This window comes from Aphis gossypii, chromosome 1 (assembly GCF_020184175.1).
Source record: "Aphis gossypii isolate Hap1 chromosome 1, ASM2018417v2, whole genome shotgun sequence".
Taxonomy (NCBI): domain Eukaryota; kingdom Metazoa; phylum Arthropoda; class Insecta; order Hemiptera; family Aphididae; genus Aphis; species Aphis gossypii.
The window spans coordinates 40192369-40214466 of record NC_065530.1 but is presented as its reverse complement, the minus strand read 5'-3'; the positions used below and the strand labels follow the sequence as shown (position 1 = coordinate 40214466).

The 22098-nt window shown below is 30.3% G+C and overlaps 1 protein-coding gene across 1 annotated transcript; it reads right to left on the bottom strand.

The window, feature by feature from the left end:
* Positions 1-421: 421 nt before the first annotated feature.
* Positions 422-19235, bottom strand: LOC114128114 (tetratricopeptide repeat protein 28). The gene is made up of 29 exons (XM_027992546.2): positions 18811-19235; positions 17495-17565; positions 17013-17403; positions 16683-16924; positions 16408-16612; positions 15985-16193; positions 15729-15914; positions 15426-15665; positions 15080-15358; positions 14793-15021; positions 14497-14729; positions 14146-14436; positions 13185-14078; positions 11826-12057; positions 11658-11766; positions 11436-11579; positions 11215-11369; positions 10950-11139; positions 10567-10744; positions 10400-10507; positions 10061-10321; positions 9790-9999; positions 9637-9714; positions 8964-9117; positions 7979-8179; positions 7805-7912; positions 7498-7724; positions 7170-7395; positions 422-1505 (listed from the first exon to the last, which is right to left on the bottom strand). Exons 2-29 carry the CDS (start codon positions 17516-17518, stop codon positions 712-714), a joined length of 6798 nt encoding a protein of 2265 aa, XP_027848347.2. The 5' UTR covers positions 17519-17565; positions 18811-19235; the 3' UTR covers positions 422-711.
* Positions 19236-22098: the final 2863 nt, after the last annotated feature.

The following is a 22098-nucleotide window of genomic DNA, read 5'->3' as shown; positions in this document are numbered from 1 at the left end:
GATGATGCGTAGAATCGGCGTGGTCTCTCGCTGGACAGACTTTACTATAAATATATATTAATAATGGGAATTATCGTTATCTGCAATCGACAATTGACTGTTATATATACTGTTGATATTTGATATTCTAAGAAAATATTTAAAGTTAATAAATAGAAATGGTTAACTATGAAAAAAAACAAGTATCCGATCCAAATACATGTGTTATTATGTTAAAATATCAGTCCAAAGTTTCAATAATTGAGTATCAAACATTCAAACGAATGTATTACAGAATACAGATGACTTTTGCACCACGGTATTGTGTTTAAAATGTTAACGGAGAAAAATTTTTAAAGTTTAGTTAGGTTACATCACGTACATAGAGATACAACGAAAGAAACAATAATATGGACTATAGAGAATATTTGAACACATCAGGATCATTAAATATATTATATTTATAACAATACAAAAAAAAAAACTTAAAACTTTTTTTCTATTCAATAGGTAAAACAATTTAATATGATATACATAGTAATAACTATATAAGAGGAAAATATTTCTATTCCCATATGATATGCTCAAAATAACTATAATTATACAATTATATACATCGGTAGTAGGGTTTTACATACAAAATATTGTACAAACGATTATTAAAACAAAAAATAAAATATGTAAACAGATGACTTGTACCATTTAGTGTTTGCGACTAATCAACACCGTCCGTTACGAGTCGGTAATAGATGCGGGTTTGATAACAGAAGAAGAAGACGAAGACGACGATGTACCCGGTGGCGGAGGGGGCGCGTAAGACGATTTTTTCTTTATCCGGATTTTCGGTTCTTTGCACGAGCTGTTGTCCTCCTCAACGAGGCTTTCGAAACTGCGCATTCCAGCGGCAGCGGCAGCAATGTTCGGATGGTCAGTCCGCTTCTTGTAGCTACCGGTGCTCGACTGAGACTCGGCAACGGACCGGCCATCGCCCTCGTCCCTCTTGTTCAGCTCACCGTACGTCGTCTCCTGTGCGCTATCTCCGCCGCCGAACCTCTTTAGCATGGACGGTGATAACCAGCTAGACCGGCTGTCTTTGCTGGCATGTTGCTGCTGTTGATGATGACTGTGATGATGGTTATGCTGCTGTTTGTCGAGTGACAACAGCTTGAGCAGGGATGGAGCTAGGCCTAGTCCGATTTTACGTTCATGGTACACGTCAGATATCGTTGGTTTCGGTTCGTAGTTGAGCTGACGTAACTGCGATGTCCTTATATGGTCCTGCAGCCCGCTGTTTACCACATCCACGTTAGGCTGTATCTTTGACGGCGGTGGATCTTTTTCCGATATGTCTAGCACCTGTGCCAGATACAGTGACATCTTGTCCGCGTCGTCCGGTTGGTGGTTTGGTTCGGTGTCCACCACCACGATGTTGTCCAGAATGTCGTTGGCCTTGTGTAATTTCTTAATCGGTGGTATGGGAGGTAGGGAGTGAGTTCCACGACGAAGTATGGTAGAGTGCCCGTTTCCTGTTAAATCGGAAAAAATACACATTAGTCACATAGGTGCAATTTGGGGGGCTATTACAATCTGTGTATTTCTTAGTATCTATGCCTATTTTCAATGATATATTATTTTACATGCAAGCCGTTGAAGGGGGAGGTACTTGCCCCCCTCAAACAACCTAAATTTGCGCTTAATTCAGTTAAATTGACATAATCAAGGATCTCATTGTTTGTAACATAAACATGAAAAAAAGATTTGAGAGTGAGTACCGCTCTGCTGTACATTTGGAGTGGGTCACTAATCAATATTATAGCTATGTTAAATTTTAAAATGAAGAACGAAAAACGATTTTGGGCGGTAACGGTTTATTAGCCTTTATCACCAGGTGATGTATTTACTTGTTATATAAATTCTCTATTCCATAGACGTATAAAACAACTACAGTACGGCCAGCGAAAATGAGCCGTAATCGTCGCATTACTAGTGGTGAATTTTAGCGTGATCAGAGGTTCTACGTTTGAAACCATGGCGTGGTGCGGAGTGGTATGGTATTATGGTAAGTGAAAAGTGAGCGGTGACAAAAAGTTTTAGTAACCCTGGCGAAATTCGGCCACCCGGAGCACTGGTATCGCAGCTCGTTTTTTCGTGTTGTGGACTAAAGATAGCGAACTGCGTTTACATTCCCATAGGAACGTTGAAGTTGTAAATTGAAAATAGCTGTATTACCCGTCGTTGCCAGGTTTAAGTATAAAATATATACAGCGGTTTTAGCTAGACGGTTTTTTCTATTTTTACGCTTTACAATCGTTTAACCCCCCTTTAGGAGGGTGAATTTCAAAATAAAGTTTATAGACAATGTTTGATTGTTGTATAGAGTATGTATACTTATATTGATAATAATACAAATAACGAATTTATTTTTCTAAGTAACATTTTGTAAACATTGCCCTGTTAGCATATGGCGCTATCTAGTTGTTTTATATGTCTATACTCTATTCCAAATAAGTTGGTAATCCACTTTAAAGCATGCTACATGCATACTGAGCCGTTGGATGCTAAATACTCTGAATTGGTTTCCGATAGTTGGGAATAGTGCCGCCGATCTGTTTTCGTTGGTCGAACGGGTTAAGTTAGGTTATTAAAAGTATAGTATTAGAGATTAGTTATTAAAATAATTTATTATACTATATTGTAATAACTTTTATATTATAGCTCAAAGTTAAATAATAATTTTCTGTAAATATCGTAAAACAGTAAAATAGATTCATAGTACCTATATATACTATATAGATAATACTTGTATTTTAAAACAAATCAAAAATGTTATTCTATATAGTTAAAATTTTTTAACGGCGAAAACGAAAGTTTTCTAATGTATTTTAATGTTTAGGGAAAATTATAAATTATTGAAAAATGTGTACAACAAAAATAGTGATATAGTATAATACTCTACCGCCTTGCCTACCAGTGTCATTAGTCCCAGGTCTAAATTTAAATTTACTACAAAAATAACTTTAAAAATGCCTTATCATTTTTATTATACAATAATAAGGTAAAGATAACAACTGAATCGAAATGAATCGAATGATTGACAATGTGTATGGAAAAACTCAATATACTTTAAGGCCGGGGTCACACATAGTGATTGAGCCGCGACATGACGCCGTCGAACGCGAACCGCGCATCGCGATTGAACCGCGTGTGTCTGAACGCATATCAAGACGGTTATTTAAATCGAAAAATTAGAATTTTTTGAGCGGTTCAACCGCTATATGTGGCCCCGGCCTTTAATGAAAACAACTTAAATATCAAGAAAACAATTTATTTTTAGATAATATTTTCAATAGGTCAAATGTATATTGTATAATATGGAGCAATTTATTATGCATTAAAAGTATAAAAATGACTCAATAATGCTAAAAAATACTCTAAAAATGAAAAATTCTAGAAATATGCAAAAAGATACAAAATAAAAGTTTTAGCTTTGAAGCATCCGTTACATGAAACGAATTATGTACACGGAATTTTAACGAAAAGCATTATCTAAGATCAAATAAAAAAAAGATGCACGATGCATTGAAATCCGGGCTCTATACTTATTACTTATTAGTTATTACGATTATTAATTAGTGAGCGTTCAGTCTATTATTGAAATATATGGTCATGGCCCATTACACTCGAGCACACATTTCTATTTGCATTCAAATAATATTTTCGAGTATAAATAGAATACAATATGTTTACTGTTTACCGACAGCAGTATACACATTGACACATCGCGTTTGTTGTAGGTATTCCTAGAATAATCTTCAGTTCTTCGGATTATTTTGTGTTATACTTTCAAATAATTTATTTGTACACTGCCAAGCAACTGTTTTTATTAGTTATTAGTTATTACATTATCTATGCCCCGTAGGGCGTAGGCATAGTCTCGTCAAGACAATTTGACTACAAATTAAACAGGCTTAATATTTTTTTTATAACACTTCTATTTCAATCAACATGAGTGGAAAGAGCATAAAGTGTTAAGTGGTGCTGAGTTTTGTAAACGAACTGAGTCAAAAAATAAAAAAACGAACAAATTATTTCCAAGATACCTAAAAATGAAAATTCGAAGTTTCTATTAAAATTTAAAATGAAAAAAACAATACAAACATTTTGTCTTCATTGTTTGTTTTATATAAAATTTTATTCCATTCTATACCTACCCTACATTTTTGAAATATAGCAATTTTAACGGTGTCATTTTTAGTATAATTTATTTTTTAATTTTATATCATAAATAAAAAAGGGAGCAATTTTAAAATTTGCTCCTACACGGAAAATTCATTATCCCGACACTGTCTTTAACCTGATTTTTTACAAATACATTGGCGCTAAAATAATTGAGGAATAAACAATCTTAAGAAAATTGTTTAAATTTAAAATATTAGAAAACTACCAGAATCCATTGATAAATGCTTTAAATATCCCTTTACTTCATACGAATCCTCGTCAGACAAAATAAAATAATCTAGCCAATAGGATAAACGGACAGTTTGTACTATATAGTATATACTCGTATTGTATGAGTTGCATGTCGCGATCTCGTGGACACTTTACGGTGAAAATAAATTGGTAAAATTCTATCGCGGAGTTTTATACGGTATAAATAAATCGGGAAATATATTTTAAAAGATTAGATAAAATTAAATTTCTCAAAACTTAAGATTGCAAATCATGATTGCGATCAGTATGAGACATGTGTTTGGTGTCACAGTATTAAAAGTATTACATATTAACATATTCACTCTAAAATAATATAAAATAAACAAAAACTAAACAACTAAGCTATATCAAACAATTTTTAAAAATGAGTATGAATATACCAAGTCCAATATTCGTTGGATGTGTTCAAAAGTGACGTGTATGGGGAAAGTTACTATAAACCTTTATGAACCAGTGAGTTATAAAGTTATAACTTATAAGTTATATATCATCTTTGATATTGGACAAATGAACTAGTCATTTAAACAAAAACATAAGAAAAAAACTGAAACACACAAAATAGAATTACACGAAGTCTGTGTACAGCATGAAAATAAAATAATAACAAATAATATACAATTACTTGAAATAATTTGACATATTTTTAATTTTTAAATGTATATATTATGATTTATGACTTATAATTGACAATCAATGAATGTTTTAAAAATTCATTAAGTCTGTATGTAACACGAATTGACGAATTTATTACCATAACTTTTATTATTATTATTATTTATATTTGTTAACTACCTATGTTTTGTAATTTGTTATAACAAGTTATGTCTTACATATTTTCATGTCTCAACATTTTTTTAACCTGAAATAGTACGAACTGTCTCTTTCATGTACATTTTAAAATTTATTACTTTTTGAAAAAGTACACATAACTGTCTGCGGTTTTCATTTTTTGTGGATGACCGTACAAAGTGTCCTACAACCAGCCAATTGTCATCTACTCACTTAATACTTAATCCCAAATTAAGCATTAGCAACACTAATAGGTAATATTCTCAATCCTCATTCCTCATAGGTTAGGATTATTAGAATTAATATTTTTATCCTATACCTCACATATAACTTATTGCGCTTTTTGTATTAATTGTAAATTTAAAAATAAAAACAAAATATAATAAAACGAAATCAAATTAACAGTTTTGCTTATTTTGAGATTTATGTACTATAATTTTAAATACAAGTATTAATAATCAATGGTATTATTAAGAGTTGGCTGAAATGATAGTTATTTGATAAATTACCAAAAATCTAGGCAACAACAATTTTTTCATCTAAATTTACTTTACGAAAAAAAAAACAAGAATACCCGAATAAACATCTATTTTTAAATAACAAGATCGACCACACATGAACGCATACGAGCTAAAAACTTTATCGTTATGACTTACAAATATTCAGTATGCTTTCTTACGTGATCTATATATATAGCAATAACGTTAACAACGTAATATAATTATAATATAACGTAAAAATAATTTGTACTGATTAAATCAAAAACATACTACTTTATTAGCTAATAACCTAATAAATAATAACAAAATCATAAATATAATACTCGAAGAAAATGTGCGAAATATTCGATTATATACAGGGCTAATTAACTAATAGACTGAGTTTGCCTAGGGCGTCAATCGGTTAAAGTTAATTTTGGGGGCGCCACAAAATATTTTTTTATGAACTTTAAAACCGTGATTGAATAAATACAGATACTTAAAAAAGGTAGAATAATTTTTTTTATAGTCCAAAATAATCAGTATTCGGCAAATAACATTATTATAATAATATAATATAATCTTGTGATTCTATATTTCTATTTAATTTTATATGGAATATGAAGAAAAATACAATTAAAAATAAAATGTTTACAATTACATTTTAACTTTTATTACAAGTATATAATATTAACATAATAAATAAGCAAGAACAAAGTGAAGGCACTTATACTTTTGTTTATTAAAAGTGAATTTATGGAAAATATTTCTTTTAACGAAGTAGTGGAATCTCTTAACTTTTCGAAATCAAGAAAAAAAAATTTTCTAAACGATTTGAAGTACTTTAAACAAATTTTTAATTTGGGGCAAATTATTTAAAAAATATTCATGTAAATCAAAATAATTTTTTTTTTAAAAAATATTTGATGAATCATAAATTTGAAAATGCTGATTTCTTTTGTATAATGTTCTATCAACTATGAAATATATTTTATTTTAAACACTAAAAGTTTAATGTCTATATTGATTTTTAAGGGCTTCCTAGATCCTTCCTTTTCAAAATACATCGTAGGAGCGCCAAAATAACCTTATAACCAGTATAATCTATTAGTGACAAATTCCTTAATTAGGTCCTGATTATATAACTATAACGCTATAACGTGGTTCTTACAATTTTATTATTTATAAAAGAAACCTAAAAGGTTAAATTTCATCAAACATCGTATTTACTGTACAGTGTACATCATTTACTTAATGAAAATTATTTTTAATTTCTTCGGTATACCTTTGATATTTAATTATAGTATAAAAATATGTATGATAATAACTGTTAAAATGTATGGTAAGTATATTCTACAGATGATATTAACAATAAACGGAAAAGCAACATAATATTTTTATTAAGTTGTTAATTTTATATTTTTAAATTACCTTCCCAATCCGTGGCGGAACTTGCTGAACTTGATGAATCTGGTCTAACGGGAGTAGAGTATAAATTTCTAATTTTAGTTTGGTGTGCTAGAGTTTTGCTTAATGCATCCCCTAATCCAGGAACTGGTGGTGATGGTGTAAATGCAGCGTCACTTTCTCCACCACCATTTGTACCACCTGATCGGCGACTCAATATCGTAGGCATGATCAACACTCCAGTAGAATTCTGATGTAGAACGAATAAATTAACATACAAAATAAATACAATAATATGCACATTATATTTTAATTTAAAATTTTTCAAGTAAGTTAATCCAAGTTTATTTACCTTAGTGATTTGAGTGGACGCATCTGAGGCAGTTCTACCATCTGGTTCTCCTCTTTTCCTCACATAACTAGTAAATGCTCCGGATCCATTACTACCAGACACTCGTAGTGCATTGGTTGAAGTAGGCTTTAATGGAGAATCTTTTTGCCTTTCGTCTTCAACAGTTACTACACTTTCAAGTGAACTTGATGAACACAAAGAAAGACTTTTAGGTGCTTCTTGTGTATCTGTGTATTTTAAAATGATTATTAGAAATATAATATAAAAAAATAAATAAAAAAAATAATACAATTGTTTAGATATTTACCAAATAATGCTAACAGAGCTTGAAGAACAAATTGAATACTACGTTTATTAGCTTGTTTACCAGTACGTAGTGTGACTTCATCCATTCCAACTTCAATCAAATCGAAACCTGGAACAAACAAATTTGACTAGTTATAATTGTAAAATTAAAATAACTATGCATAACAGTGTTTACCTAAAGATGCTAAAAGCTCGTGACATCCAGGAGTGTGCCATAATTTAACATTAACTGGCATCTCAACTGACTGTTCATTTTCAGATAAAAGTCTATTATTTAATTGTTCAACAACATGCCGTATGACAGAAATCACATCATCAGTAACATCAGATGTCAAAATCAATTTTGAAATTGCACTTAATGTTGAACTGTTTAAACCTAATTACATAAATATGTTTTAAAATATTTTTTGAAGTTATTTCAGTTATTATAAAATAGTATATTATAATATAAGCACATTGATTAAATATTTAAACAAATAATAATAAAAGGAAGGCTAGAAGATTCTTCTATTATAGCCTACACATTAATAATATAATGTTATGAATCTACTATGTTATCATGACTACATTTTGTAGTTAAAAATTACACTTTTTAATGTTCACTTATGGTTACAATTCATTAAAAGAGCACCTTTTTATCATCTCCCTCATTAGATATATATATATAATTTAAAGATTTTACTGTTTTATGGCAGACATGTAGTTATTAGACTTTTTCCTCAAGATACCAAGCTAAACTTAATTGAGGTCAATTACTTAAGTTTATTACATAAAAAATGAATAGATTGCTTCACCCAACATTCTGCATTAAAATTAATATAAATAGACTATATAAATATAGTCCATTATGAAATGTCATGGGTAAAGTTTTATTAAAATTTAATAAATAATTAAAGTTTTGATAAAGTACTGAATCTAATATCTGCCTTTTTTTATACTATTATTTAGCGCTATCTGCTGACACATTTTACTATTAATTAATGTGTTCTCATATTTTTCAATGTAGTGAAGATATGCATTAGTTTTTTTATATTAAGTTTTTTAATCAATTATTAAAATGAAGTAAATAAATAACAAATTAAACATACCAATTTCTAAATTGGAAAACCTATTATTAGTTAAGAATATCTAATTTTTACAAAATATTAATAAAAACATACCAAGTAACGCTTGTAAACTAGCACTGCATTGAGTAAGCCTATCTTCAGGATCACTTTGAGGGAAAAATACTGAAGAAGGTATACCATTAGCAGCAGGTTCAAAACGAAATCCAACTGATTGTAGAAGCTCTTTCCATCCAGTAACATCACCAACCTTTAAGAAAAATTAAGTTAATTCTACAGTGTTACTAAATTTTTCTGGAATTGTATATTAGTATTGGTTAATTTTGTTAAAATTTAAGTGTTAAGGAATGTCAGCACACATTTTATTTTCTCTCTCTGGCTAATGCACATCATAAACAAACCACCATTAATTTTTTTTGTTTTTTAGTTATTTTGGAGGAAAATAACTTATTACAAAAATCATAGATAATAATATTGTTGAGGGGAAAACATAATTTTTTCTTTATTATATTGTTTTAAAACAATTTAATTTTTATTTAAATTTATTTTTAAGCCAAATATTAAGTCAACAAAAATAAAATAAAAAACAATATACCAAAACATTGCCCTCTATAATTTTTGTAAAGAATAATTTTGCCATAAAACTACTCAAAAACAATTTCATGTAAATATGTTTTATCTAAGTTCCGTATGAAATTTGAGAAAGAAAACATATATTCTTAATTCATTAATACATTTGTTAACTTATTAAAAAAAAATGACTGCATACTTTATTTTCAATGCTCTTTTGAGTGGTGTACATTGCATTTTTCTGTCCACGATGAATACGTTGCAAAGATTTTTCAACCTAAACATATTAAAACACAAAATAAACTTAAAATGTTTTTTTAATGACAATTTTAAGAATTATAAATATAAATACCAGGTGAAGAGTAACCCTTAAAGCATCTCTACATCGGTCAGGTGTTTTTAATAGTTCACATAAAGCTTGCCCCATTAATGCAACTTTGCTTGATAAACGTACATCTGAACCAATTAAAAAATATCCAGCCCAGTTCGATGGATGAGAAAAATGTTTTGTGTGTTGAACTGTTTGCATTGCATCACATAGTGCACGGCACACTCTTGATCCCTAATTAATGTTACAATATTATAATAATAATATATTAAAATTAATTTAATCAAGTAATTACTTGTAATAAAGCAGAGTAAAACGCTCTTAATAAAATCTTGGCAGCAGTACTTGGTACTGGCCACAAAGATACGAGTATACATTGAGCTCCAGCCATGAGCAAACCATTGGTAAGATCATATAGTCCTTTTGATGTAGCCCAATCATCCCGCGCATGTGACCAACTTAATACCACTAATCTTGCATTTAACTTAAGAGACAATAAATCTTCTGTTGTTAGTAATACTTCGGATATATTCATATCAGATTGTGGAGTAGTTTCCTACAAATAAATAATTACTTATTAGATAAGTCATTGCTTATAAATAGCATATAAATTAAAAATATTATAAATTATTACGCTTTCATCAGGAGATAAAATTATGGCTGATAATTCCCAACTAACATGAGTAGCTAAATGAATACACTCTGCTTTTACTAGTTGTTCTAAAATGTTATGTTTATTCGCCTAAAAATAGAATGTTAAATATGATATATCATTATTATAAATATTTAAATTTTAGTTACTTGTGCTTTAATTAAAGGTTTTGTTTGTAACATTTCAGCTACCATACTAGCTTCCTGTTCTGTATGTGGTAATTCATTCAGACTAAGTTGTTCATTAACACAATTTGGGAGTAATGGATTACCAACTACAAGAGTGGTCATATTTGAAGATTCATTAACTCCAGCTTTCTTTTGTGCTCTTAAAATAAATTAAATTTTTTTATATTAATTATGAAATTACTAAAGGGTGGTTAATGGTTCAACAATAGATATTTATTCTTTACATTTATACACTATAAAATCATTCATTTCTCCAGTCTTAACCTGGCACAGTTAACTTTATACTTTATGCTGTATAGTTCATAGTGTACAAATATTTGTATAAAAATAAACATAATACTAACCTTTGATTTTCTTTAAATTTCATTAAGGAAGGTGTAACGAGTAAACTGAATTTTTCACTTAAATACTCTCCTGATAAATGGCTATCATCATCCATTTTTGGATGTAACATTGAAAAAGGCACCAACAATAAATCTTGTTCGAGAACTAACAATAATTCCTTTCTACCTGAACAACCTTTACTATGAGAAGCTGAAAAAAAATATGTATAATATATTTAAAGGTACATTGATGTGTTGTTAATTTTCTTTAGTTTTTAATAATTACCACAGGGTGCAAAGAGAAAATCTTCAAAAGGAGCTATTAGTAATTCATACAATTTGTTTAGACTATCAGGAATTAGCCAAGCTTTTGTTTTCTTTGCTCTTACACTACCTGGTCGACTAGCAGAACCAACAGTACTTCCGCCTAAACTTCCAACACTATAATAAAAGAAAATTTTTATTGGTTGTTTTTTATACAACAAGATCGTAAGTAAAAATAAAGACCTGAATAAACTACTCAAACTGTAGTTACTTGAGTTGTATAAATGGTTTCGATTGACCATTCTTAAATAACTACGTTCATTTTCTTGAGCTAGTCTATCTCCTAGTTCATCTAAGTGACAAGCTTCATTCAAATCAGAATCAATTCTGAAATACAAAAACCACCAATTATGTTTATGTGAACTAAACATAATATTTAGTGTAAACAATTTTTTGTAAACTTACATTGGTTGCTGAACATTGAGTGTATTTTTCACATCTTTAAGATACTGTGTTAATAGATTATCCATGCCATTTTCAGTTTGAATTAAAGTTTCATGGAATTTAACAACACCTAAATGATAAATAGATTTGTATAAACATTTTTCTAGGGTAAAAATTGAACACACTTACCTTTATTAGGAATAATGAGCCAAGAAAACAAATAACCAGATGCTATACTGAAGTAGAGAACTGAAGCTTTTTGTTTATTTACAATATCCAGTATACTGTCTACGGAATTTATTTTATGGTAATCCGGAGGAGATTTGATTCTTGTATTATGACTAGAAGTTTTTGCTCTAATACGATATTTTTCAGTGACTAAAAGAGCTTCCTCACATCTATTTAATTGCACTAACACAGTCTAAAAATAAATACAGTGTGTTATTATTTAAAACAGTATGTTAAAGTAATATTTAACCTATAATAAGTAAAGCACATAATAGGTTAAATATTTGAATGATGAATCATTTAAACAAAAATGAAAATTTGATTGATAAAAAATCAGAAAAAACTTACAACTTAACTAAAATTAATAATTGTTCAAATAAAAAAATGTATATATTTATATTATTTAATAAGTATCAAATTAATAATTAAGTATTTGCAGTCGACTCTCGGTAACTCGAACCTCGATAACATGAAACTCTCAATATCTCAAATAAATAAAATTCCCATTTAAATAACAATAACACTTAATGTTAAAATAATCTTGTCAACTTGAAAATTAATTAAATAAGATTTCAATATCTATAATTTTCTTATCCAAATTTAGAACTAAATAAATGCAGTAATAGTAATACAAGTATAAGACTATTGGACAGTGATAAAGAAGTTGAAGACCAGAAAATAGAACCCTGTACCATCACAAGTAAAAAAGTGACACTTGCTTTAGAAAAATTATGTAAATATATTGAAATCAATGAAGGTATGGAAGATTTATTTAAATCACTTAATTATTTAGAAAATAGAATATTGAACAATGTTTTAAATAAAAATAAACAATTAACTTTAGACCAATTTTTAGAAAATAATATGAAGGTGTGTGTTTATTTTTTTATTTCTTTAGTGTTAACTATTAAATTAATTAATTTTTTTTTTTAAAAAAAAAATTTTTTTGGTAACTCGAAATTTTTAATAAGTTGGATTTTATTTTTTACCCACAAACTTAGTTTCCGAGAGTACACAGAACACCATATTACAATATTTATTCTATTTTAATTTATTTCCCATAGTGTAACATACATAATATTTAGAAAAGATTATATGTAAATAATAAGTGATTTTTAATAGTTAAGATTGATGTTTCACCAGTTCTAAATATTAAATTATGACATACATTTCCTCAAATAGTATGCTCTAATTTAAATTATTATATCAGTTATAAGAGTTCAAATCATATGAAAAATTATTTTTTAAACATCAATACTTTTTGATAAAATTAGTATGTACTGTTAAAGTAATAACCCAATATAGTTTAAATAAACATACTTGTAAAGCTTGGTAACATTCCAATCTTAGTTGAGTAATAGAATGAGAATGTTCTAAGGTATTAGTATTAAGAGCATTGTCCAATAATTCAGACGCTTGTTCTAAATGACCTCTAGCTGCATCAGACTGTCCATCAGCTAATAATGCCATTCCAAGTTTATATCTTATACATCCTTCTTCATCTGGTTTTCCTGTCATATCAATACTTTGTAAAGCTTGGGTGAGATATATGACTGCTTGGCTGGTATGTCCTAATGTATGGTGCAATGATCCTAAACTTCCATATGCAGCAGCCTTTGCGGTCTTTTCATCTATTTGGCTAGCAATTGACAAATGTTCTTCTTGATATTTAATAGCCTCATTTAAGTTTCCTAAAATTTCTTCTACATTTCCAATGTTTCCATATGCTCTGCATTGCAATAATGGTAGGTTAAGTTCTTTGCCAATTTCTAAATCTAATTTATGGTAGTGAAGAGCCAAGCTATTTTGAGCCATTAACTGATGTGCATATCCAAGAGCGGATGCTGCATTTGCTTCAATATTTCTATCACCTAATTCTCTAGCTATTGATATTTGATTTTGCAAACAGGACACTGCTTGTTGGTAATTACCCATCATAACATGATTGGAACCCAATTCACCATATGCAGAAGCTTTCATCTCTGAGTTGTTAAGTTCATGGGCAATGACTAGTATTTTTTCAAAACAAACAAGACTTTGATCAAGGTGTCCAATTCGTCTGTATGATTGACCTAGACAACTATATGCTTTTTCAAGGTCTCGAAGATTTTGAAGTTGTACAGCAATAGTTAAAAATTGTTCATGACATTTAACAGCTTCATCAAAATCCCCTAATGCATCGTAACAGTCGCCAAGATTTCCAAATGCTCGACCCTGTTAATTCAAATAATAATTAAAAACAAGCAAAACTAATTGTTATTAATTTATTAATTATACTTACTTTATCTATTAAAGATGTATGAGATGACAACTGTTCTAGAGTAGCCAATTGTTGTTCAAAATATCCAATTGCTCCTTCATAAATTCCCATATTCATTCTTGCTATACCTAAATTTCCAAAAGCCTCAGCTTCAATTGCATTATCCCTCAGTTCTTTTGCTCTTTCGAGCTGTAATTGGTAACATTTGATTGCATTAGTATAATTTCTTAGAGACATATACACTGCTCCAATATGTCCATGAGCACAACATTCACCTTTTAAGTCATTTACTTCTTGTCTAAGAGCCAATTCCTAAAAATATAAACCATTGTAAATAAATAATATTCAGAACAATATTTGTAAACATTTTACTTGGCAATGATAAGATAGAGCCTTGTCATAACATTTTATATATCTATTAGCTAATCCTAAAGAACTGCATGCTGCTGCTTCCATGTTTGTATCTCTAATTTGTCTGGCTAGCGTGAATTGTCGATGATACATTTTGAGGGCTTCTTCTGTATCATTCATTTTAATAAGTATATCTCCGATATTGCCTAAAGCACGGAGTTTTGCTTGAAGACTTTTTGTCATATGTGATATAGCTAAAAATAAAATAAAATTATAAGAATAATTACAAAATACTTTAAGTTTTATAAAAAAATTACCTAAAAAGTACTTTTGACATTCTAATGATGTTTCTAAATTGCCTAATGCTAAATGAGCAAGACCTAAATTACAATAAGCTCGGCCCATATTCATTTTATCTTGAAGATCTTTGGCTAGAGATAAATCTTGATCATAATATCTCACAGCTTCTCGATAATTACCCAAGCAATAATGAGCATAACCTAGAAAATGGCACGCTTTTGCTTCTCCTTCAATGTCATGTAATTCCTTCAAAACCAATAATCAATAAGTATTTCATATTAATAATAATATAATAATAGTTTACTTGAGATAACATTAGATAGTTTTCATAGTATGGAATGGCTTGCAAAAAATCACTTCGTGTGCTTAAGCAATTGGCTAGGTTTAATAAAGCACAAGCTTCTCCAGCTGTATCTTTCAATTCTCTAGCAATATTTAAGTGAGCTCTGTAATGTAAAAGAGCCATTTCAAATGCTCCTAAAGACTGATAGGCTACTGCTAGATTTCCATGAGTAGATGCTTCAGAGTTTCTGTCTTTGACTTCCTTTGATATTGTTAATTCTTGTTTATGATACTTAATTGCCTAATTAAAGATATTTTATAATTAAACCTTAAATAAAATTTTATAATCAAATTATTTTAGTTAATACCTGTTCATAGAAACCCATAGCACTGTAAGCATTTCCTATATTTCCAAATGCTCTTCCCATAGCAGCTCGGTCGTGTAAAGACTTGGCAATATTTAAATGAGCATGGTGAAGTTTTAAGGCAGATTCGTGAGCTCCAAGTAACTGATATACAATGCCCAAATTTGAACACGCTCTTCCTTCTCCTATTTTATCTTGTGTATTTAATGCCATGTCTAATTGTTTTTCATGCCAATGTTTAGCCTAAAATTGCATGGTGTTTGATTAATTGATTGAAAATAAGTTTTCTCACATGGAAAAACCTACTTGAGAATAGTTTCCAGCACATCTTGCTGCATGACCCAGTCCAGCATAAGCTCTGGCTTCAATCACTTTGTCCCCAAGTTCTTGTGCAAGTCTTAACACATTTTCATGATAATTAATAGCTTGAGTAAAATTACGCCTATAATGATATGATGAACCTAAGTTGCTAAATGCTCGTGCTTCTTCAACCTTTAAGAATGAAATAATATATTTAGATTACATATGAAATTGATACCAAGCGATAAAAATTATATTTTACTTTATTTCCTAATTTTTTTGATAACTTTAAATGCTGCATATGACAGTCTAGTGCACTTTCAAATTCACCCATGGCTAAATAAACAGCACCAACATTTCCAATTTCTCTAGCTTCTTGAAGAACTTCTCCAATTTGTTTTACTAACTGTACACATTGTTTATGTGATGCTAAAGCATTTGGATAATCACCAATTGCAGTATATACATGACCTAATTAACAAATTATATAAAGCTATAATTAGTCATTAGTAAAAACCAAAACATTGGTTTGGTTTAGTAATACATAACATAATTATAAATAACTTTTTTTTTAATTACAACTATTAAATTTTATAACTAATATGATTATTATGTAAGCTAAATTAAAACGTGAAACATAATTTCTATTATATAGAAAAAAATTTAAAAATAATTAGCGACTTACCTAAACTAGTGAGAGCAGATGCAGCAGCTTTCATTTCTCTGGCTTTCATTGCAAAAACTAATTGGTATCTATGCGCTGTAAGTGCTTCTTTATAGCTTCCTTTACTAAAATAAGCTGATCCTAAATTACCATGAGCTCGACTTTCTCCAGCTATATCTTTTAAAGACTTAGCTACTAATAAATCTTGTTGCATGTATCCAATTGCCTATGTTAAAGTAATTTAGACATTTTGAATGGATTTATCAAGATTTAAATTAATTTTAATATGTATTTACCTTATCCAAAGAATTCAGTGCCCAATAAGCTGAGGATAAAGCAGAAAATACAGAGCCTCTTAACTTAGCACTACAAGTTCCTATTCTAAGGGCCGATTCTAAGACAACTACAGCCACTGAATACTGTCCAGCTGCTAATAATTCTTGACCTATCACAGACATGACGAGAAACGGAGATTTGTCCAATGTTATTCCATTATGATTAATGCTTCGTAGCTGTTCAAACGTAGGCTCTAACACACCTATTGAACATTTAAAGTTAAGTTAAGTAAGTTATGTAAGTTAGGTTATACATTATACAAAAATGTGACATATTTCTTGTACAATTACCTCTAAGAGGAGACTTTATAGAAGCCTCGATAAGACCAGCTAATAGCTGAGTAGATTTTGGCTCAATGGATAGCCCTGTACTAAACACTGCAAGAGCATCTCCATGCCTCCCCAAACATTGAAGAGCAACACCTTCTCGGTAATGAGCCTTTGGCCAACTAGGATTGACCTGGCGGGCACAAGTGGCATCATGCAGTGCTTCTGTAAACCTGCCCAATTTGAGAAGAGCTGCCGACCGATTGGAATATAGAATGTGGTTGTCAGGATAGTGACGCAGAGCTTCACTATACAATTGTATAGCTCGAGCATAGTCACCAGATTCACATGCGGCGTTTGATTCACGCACTTTTTCCATAAAACCTTCTTCGCCACAACCATTTTCTGGCTCCACCTAAACAAAATTAAATTATAACGTTTATTAATATCTTCAATTTATTGCATAGTAAATTAATTTTGTAACTTTTTTTATTTAAAATAATTACCTCGGATAGGTCTCTTTGTGGCATGATTTTGACAACATCTCTATATTCACATATCTGTAGATATTTTTACACTAAAATCATTGATTAAAAATAAAACATATTACTTACATGCAAAATGCAACATATTGAAAATTAAACAATAGAAACCAATCAAATAGCCAATAGGGGTAACTAATGGTAAATAAAGATAATAGTAATTAGTTTTTTATAACTAATTAATTAATTGTGTTTTAATTATGGATGTTAAATTTTCTATTAAAATGTATTAATACGAATAGATATAGTAAGAAATTAAGTAACATACTTAATATTTGATAATGACACAAAAGTAGCCAAAATGTAACAATCTGATTAGAACTTTGAGTTTAAATCACTCCACTAATTAAATTAGTACCTTATCACTAAGAACAATAGCTAGATTTTATGTCTACTCAAGAGGTCTAAAAAAATAACATTTTAACATTATAAAGATGGTTATAAAATGGATTCATAAGGTTAAAACTTAAAATATATGTTCTAATATATTGTACATACTAACTGTTTAATAATCTACATTAAATTTAAATTTATACTTAAGTTTTAACCAATGTCTATTATCTATTACTTATTTTATATTTAAAACATAAATACCTATGTGGTTATGCAAATTTAATAATTTGAACACATACATACATTTTTATCTGACAAGTTACAGTTAAATGTTGTTGACGTTCAACAAAATAGAAATCAATTTTGTGGTATTCATAACAAGTTATACACTTGATTTGGTCTTTGATAATTTAAAATTGATTGATTAATAGTATTTACCCAAGTTATAAATCCAGTGAAAGTATATCAACTAGGTACCTAAGCAAGAATAATTAAATTTAATCAGATACCAACATAATAGAATGTAAATAATAGTTTATAATTAATTCCGTCAGATTTAAAAAATATGATAAGTGTGTGATTTAATATGATATATCATATAAAACGTACTAACATTCATGCAGGAAAATTTAAACAATTATTTATGGTTATTACCATCATATAATATTAAAAAGAGAAAATCGACAGCAGATCATCAAGCATTTGGCGTGAAGGCGGTAAAAATCAAAAAAAATTTTCTAGGTAACATTTCTATAAAGAGAAAAAGCCATAAAACCCCGACAATTATAAATACATCGGTTTCAGAGCGCTATTTACGACGGTCGTAAACAAATAGTTTCGGAAACATGGGATAATCGGGTCATAAATAGGGGATACCTAATAAATATCATAATATGGGGTTGCACAATGAGATTGGTGTGAAAAATATCATGAGATCGTCAACTTACGCACTATTTCGGTATGTAACAATTTATCCTTACATATTTATCTTAATATAAATTATGCATGCCGTGAACTCGTGAATTGTAATTATCTACATCACGGTACGATAAAATTGGATTATATTGCGGCGGAGACTTTAACGGCACGCCGCGTTCACAACATAATTATTTATTATTATTTAGCGTTATCGTAAAACCCCATTGACATTACGAGAGCTGCGCGTGATCGTCGTCGCCGTCAGAGCGCTCAACGCACGTCGCACACACTGTACACACACAAACGCACCGTCACATCGACACAACACGCGCGTTCGGGCAATCAGGCGCCTCGGAGGAACGTAGACCGCGGACTGCGGTGGAATTGTTATTTCTATTACGGTCGGTCCTCTCCCGACGACGGCGGTCGTCTCTTCTTCGCCGGCCCGGCGACGGTCTTGCAGAACGGCTGTTACCGCGGTCGCGGTCTCGGCGGCCGTGTTGTTGTTGTTGTTGTTGGCGGCGGCGTTGGCGGTGGTGGTGGTACGGCGATCCGGTCCTAACCGGTGACGCGGTAGTGGGGATGACGAGCAGCGGTCGTCGTGATCTCTCTCCGCGAGGGGGGGTACGGGCGAAAAAAAAATACGTTGTGTGTGCCGGGCACGAAAACGCGTCGCATTCCGATGTCGGCCATATTGGAATGCGGTCGACTGACCCCGCAAACGGATCCTCCCTTTAACCTTGATTCACCCGGGTGGCGGCGTAAAGCCGACGAATTTTACACACACACACACACAAGCTCGCGCGTATACGTATTGTGCGCGGTGAACAAAACGCGCGCTTGATCATTAATTTAAATATCTTATTAAGATCGTCGGGACAGATATCATTGAGGGTCGCCCGTCGTCGCGAGAACGCCGCCGCGCTGGGAGACGACGAGCTCGCAGGACGGTACGATCCTTGCGCGTCGTCGGTTTATTTTTTTTTTTGTTTCTTCGTATTTCGCTTTTCGTGTTCCTCGCAATTTCGGCGTGTGCAAGTCGGCGACTGTAAAGCATAGAAAAATTGAAACAAAACATATCCCCGCGGTGTACATACCTCTCTCTCACTCAAAGATACATCACAAATCACAGCCACCCACACAACACCCATGTCAGATTTATATCCCCCGATTATATACTTCCGAAATTCCTAGAAAATAAAATGTAGAAATAAATAATAATTTCTAAGAGGATTATATTATGCTGGCTACTGTAAAATAATATATTAAATGTTAATATAGGTTACCTACTAAAAATAAGTTAACATTTTAGATTAAAAAAAAAAAAATCCTCATATTATTAACATAATTATTAAATTAGGCCTATTGGTTAGTGTTATAATGAGGTGGGATACATGGGATTTACTGTGAATTATAAACATATAGATATAGCTACCGAAAAAACTCTTAATAGCCGTAGGCTGTAAGAAATGATTTGAAATTACTGTAATTTTTGATAAAACACATTTTTTATGAGGTACCCATTTAAAAAAAAGATCGCTCATTTTTGGTGAAGATCATTATAGAGTATTTAAGAGACTTAAAGCTTCACTCAAATCTTACATTATACCTACTCATATTGCGTCTTAGATTGTCGTGCATCCAGCATACCTACCGCACGTCGGTTATTTTTATAATTAGAGTTCTGTCGCGTGCCAACAAATTATAATAATAATTGGTATTTATAATATTGTTATTTTTAATACGTAACAATCCGATCGCTCATAATATAAACGAAATACGCGTACCAGTACCAAGTAGGTACCTATACCATCCAGACGTCATCACGACGTCACAAGCATTGTGGTAAATATTAGACATCATACTTAAAGAATTAGGTCCCACCAAGGCTGTAGCGGTTTGCGGTTCAACAAATTCTGTATTTTTACTTATAATTTTTATATTGCAGTGATTTAATTTAAAGTATATGTATGTTGTATGTATGTGTTTATTGTATACATATAACAGGTACTTATATATCACTATCAGATATACCGACACTCGACAGCTTTTCCCGAGTATCTGGAAATGGTGTAAATGTGTAATACGTATATTATACTGTTTATAATAGGTATACACGTTTATTATATAGAATATAGACTATAGAGGTGTACGTTTATATTCGAATAATACGGCATACATGAGTAACAACGCCGGTCCGAGGACGGCTTCAGAACACGATTTAGACTATTCCAAACACCTTATAAAAATAATAATTTATAAAAATTATGTTTTTATCTAGACGTCTCGATGTATAAAATATAAACCTATCTAACCGCATACGCGCACACAAGACGTTTAAAAATATAATTAAAAAATGAACTATGTATTTTTTTTATTTTGTTAATTAATTTCCCTTATATATAATATGTAATATACGTATGGCTTTAATTACTTAAAGATATTCCTTGAAGATCGTTACAACAGCTATATAACACCTTCATATACATACCTATATATATTTACTTGTATGGCAACATATATATTATGATGTATTATTATAGTATCTATATGTATAATCATATATTACAAATTACATGGTATGTATAGAATATAGATTATCGTTGATAACATGGCCAAAATTAAGTTAGTACTATATGTAATTATCGTTAGTCGTTACTATTTCGATAAGTTTTAAAAACTAATTTGTCATCCATTTAAAAAAATTTAAACGGTTTTTAAATTAACACAATTTTTATATCCAGTATTATAATAATTTAAACATATGTTTTTTTTTAAGTTGTAACAAACTCAACAGAGGTACCTATAGGCTATATTATATAGTAACAAATGTTACAATGCCACATCTATTTAGTTTTTCACACTCAAAGTACGAAAATTATTTATTTAAATCCTCAAGTTATTTATTACCTTATGGCTTATACTATAGTTCTTAAATCTAAACTAAAATTAAATTCAATAAGTGTTGTAAAATTATTGTTATTTATTTAATATAAGCGCATAAATAATATTGGTAGTTGGTAGGTACCTACCTACTTATACATACACATAGGTATAATACTATTATACGATACTTATACAAATTGAAATAGGTATATTAACTATTTATAATATCTGCAGTAATATAATTTAAACGACAAGCATTCGCTTTTCGTTTATAAAATATCATTATATTTTCTATTATTTGCATTTTACACACACACACACACATATATATATATATATTATATAAATTATAAACAGCTAGATATAATATGAAGAACCAGAAGAACCGTTGGCTAATAGGTTCGAAACAGCAGTATGCTCGATAGCTCGAA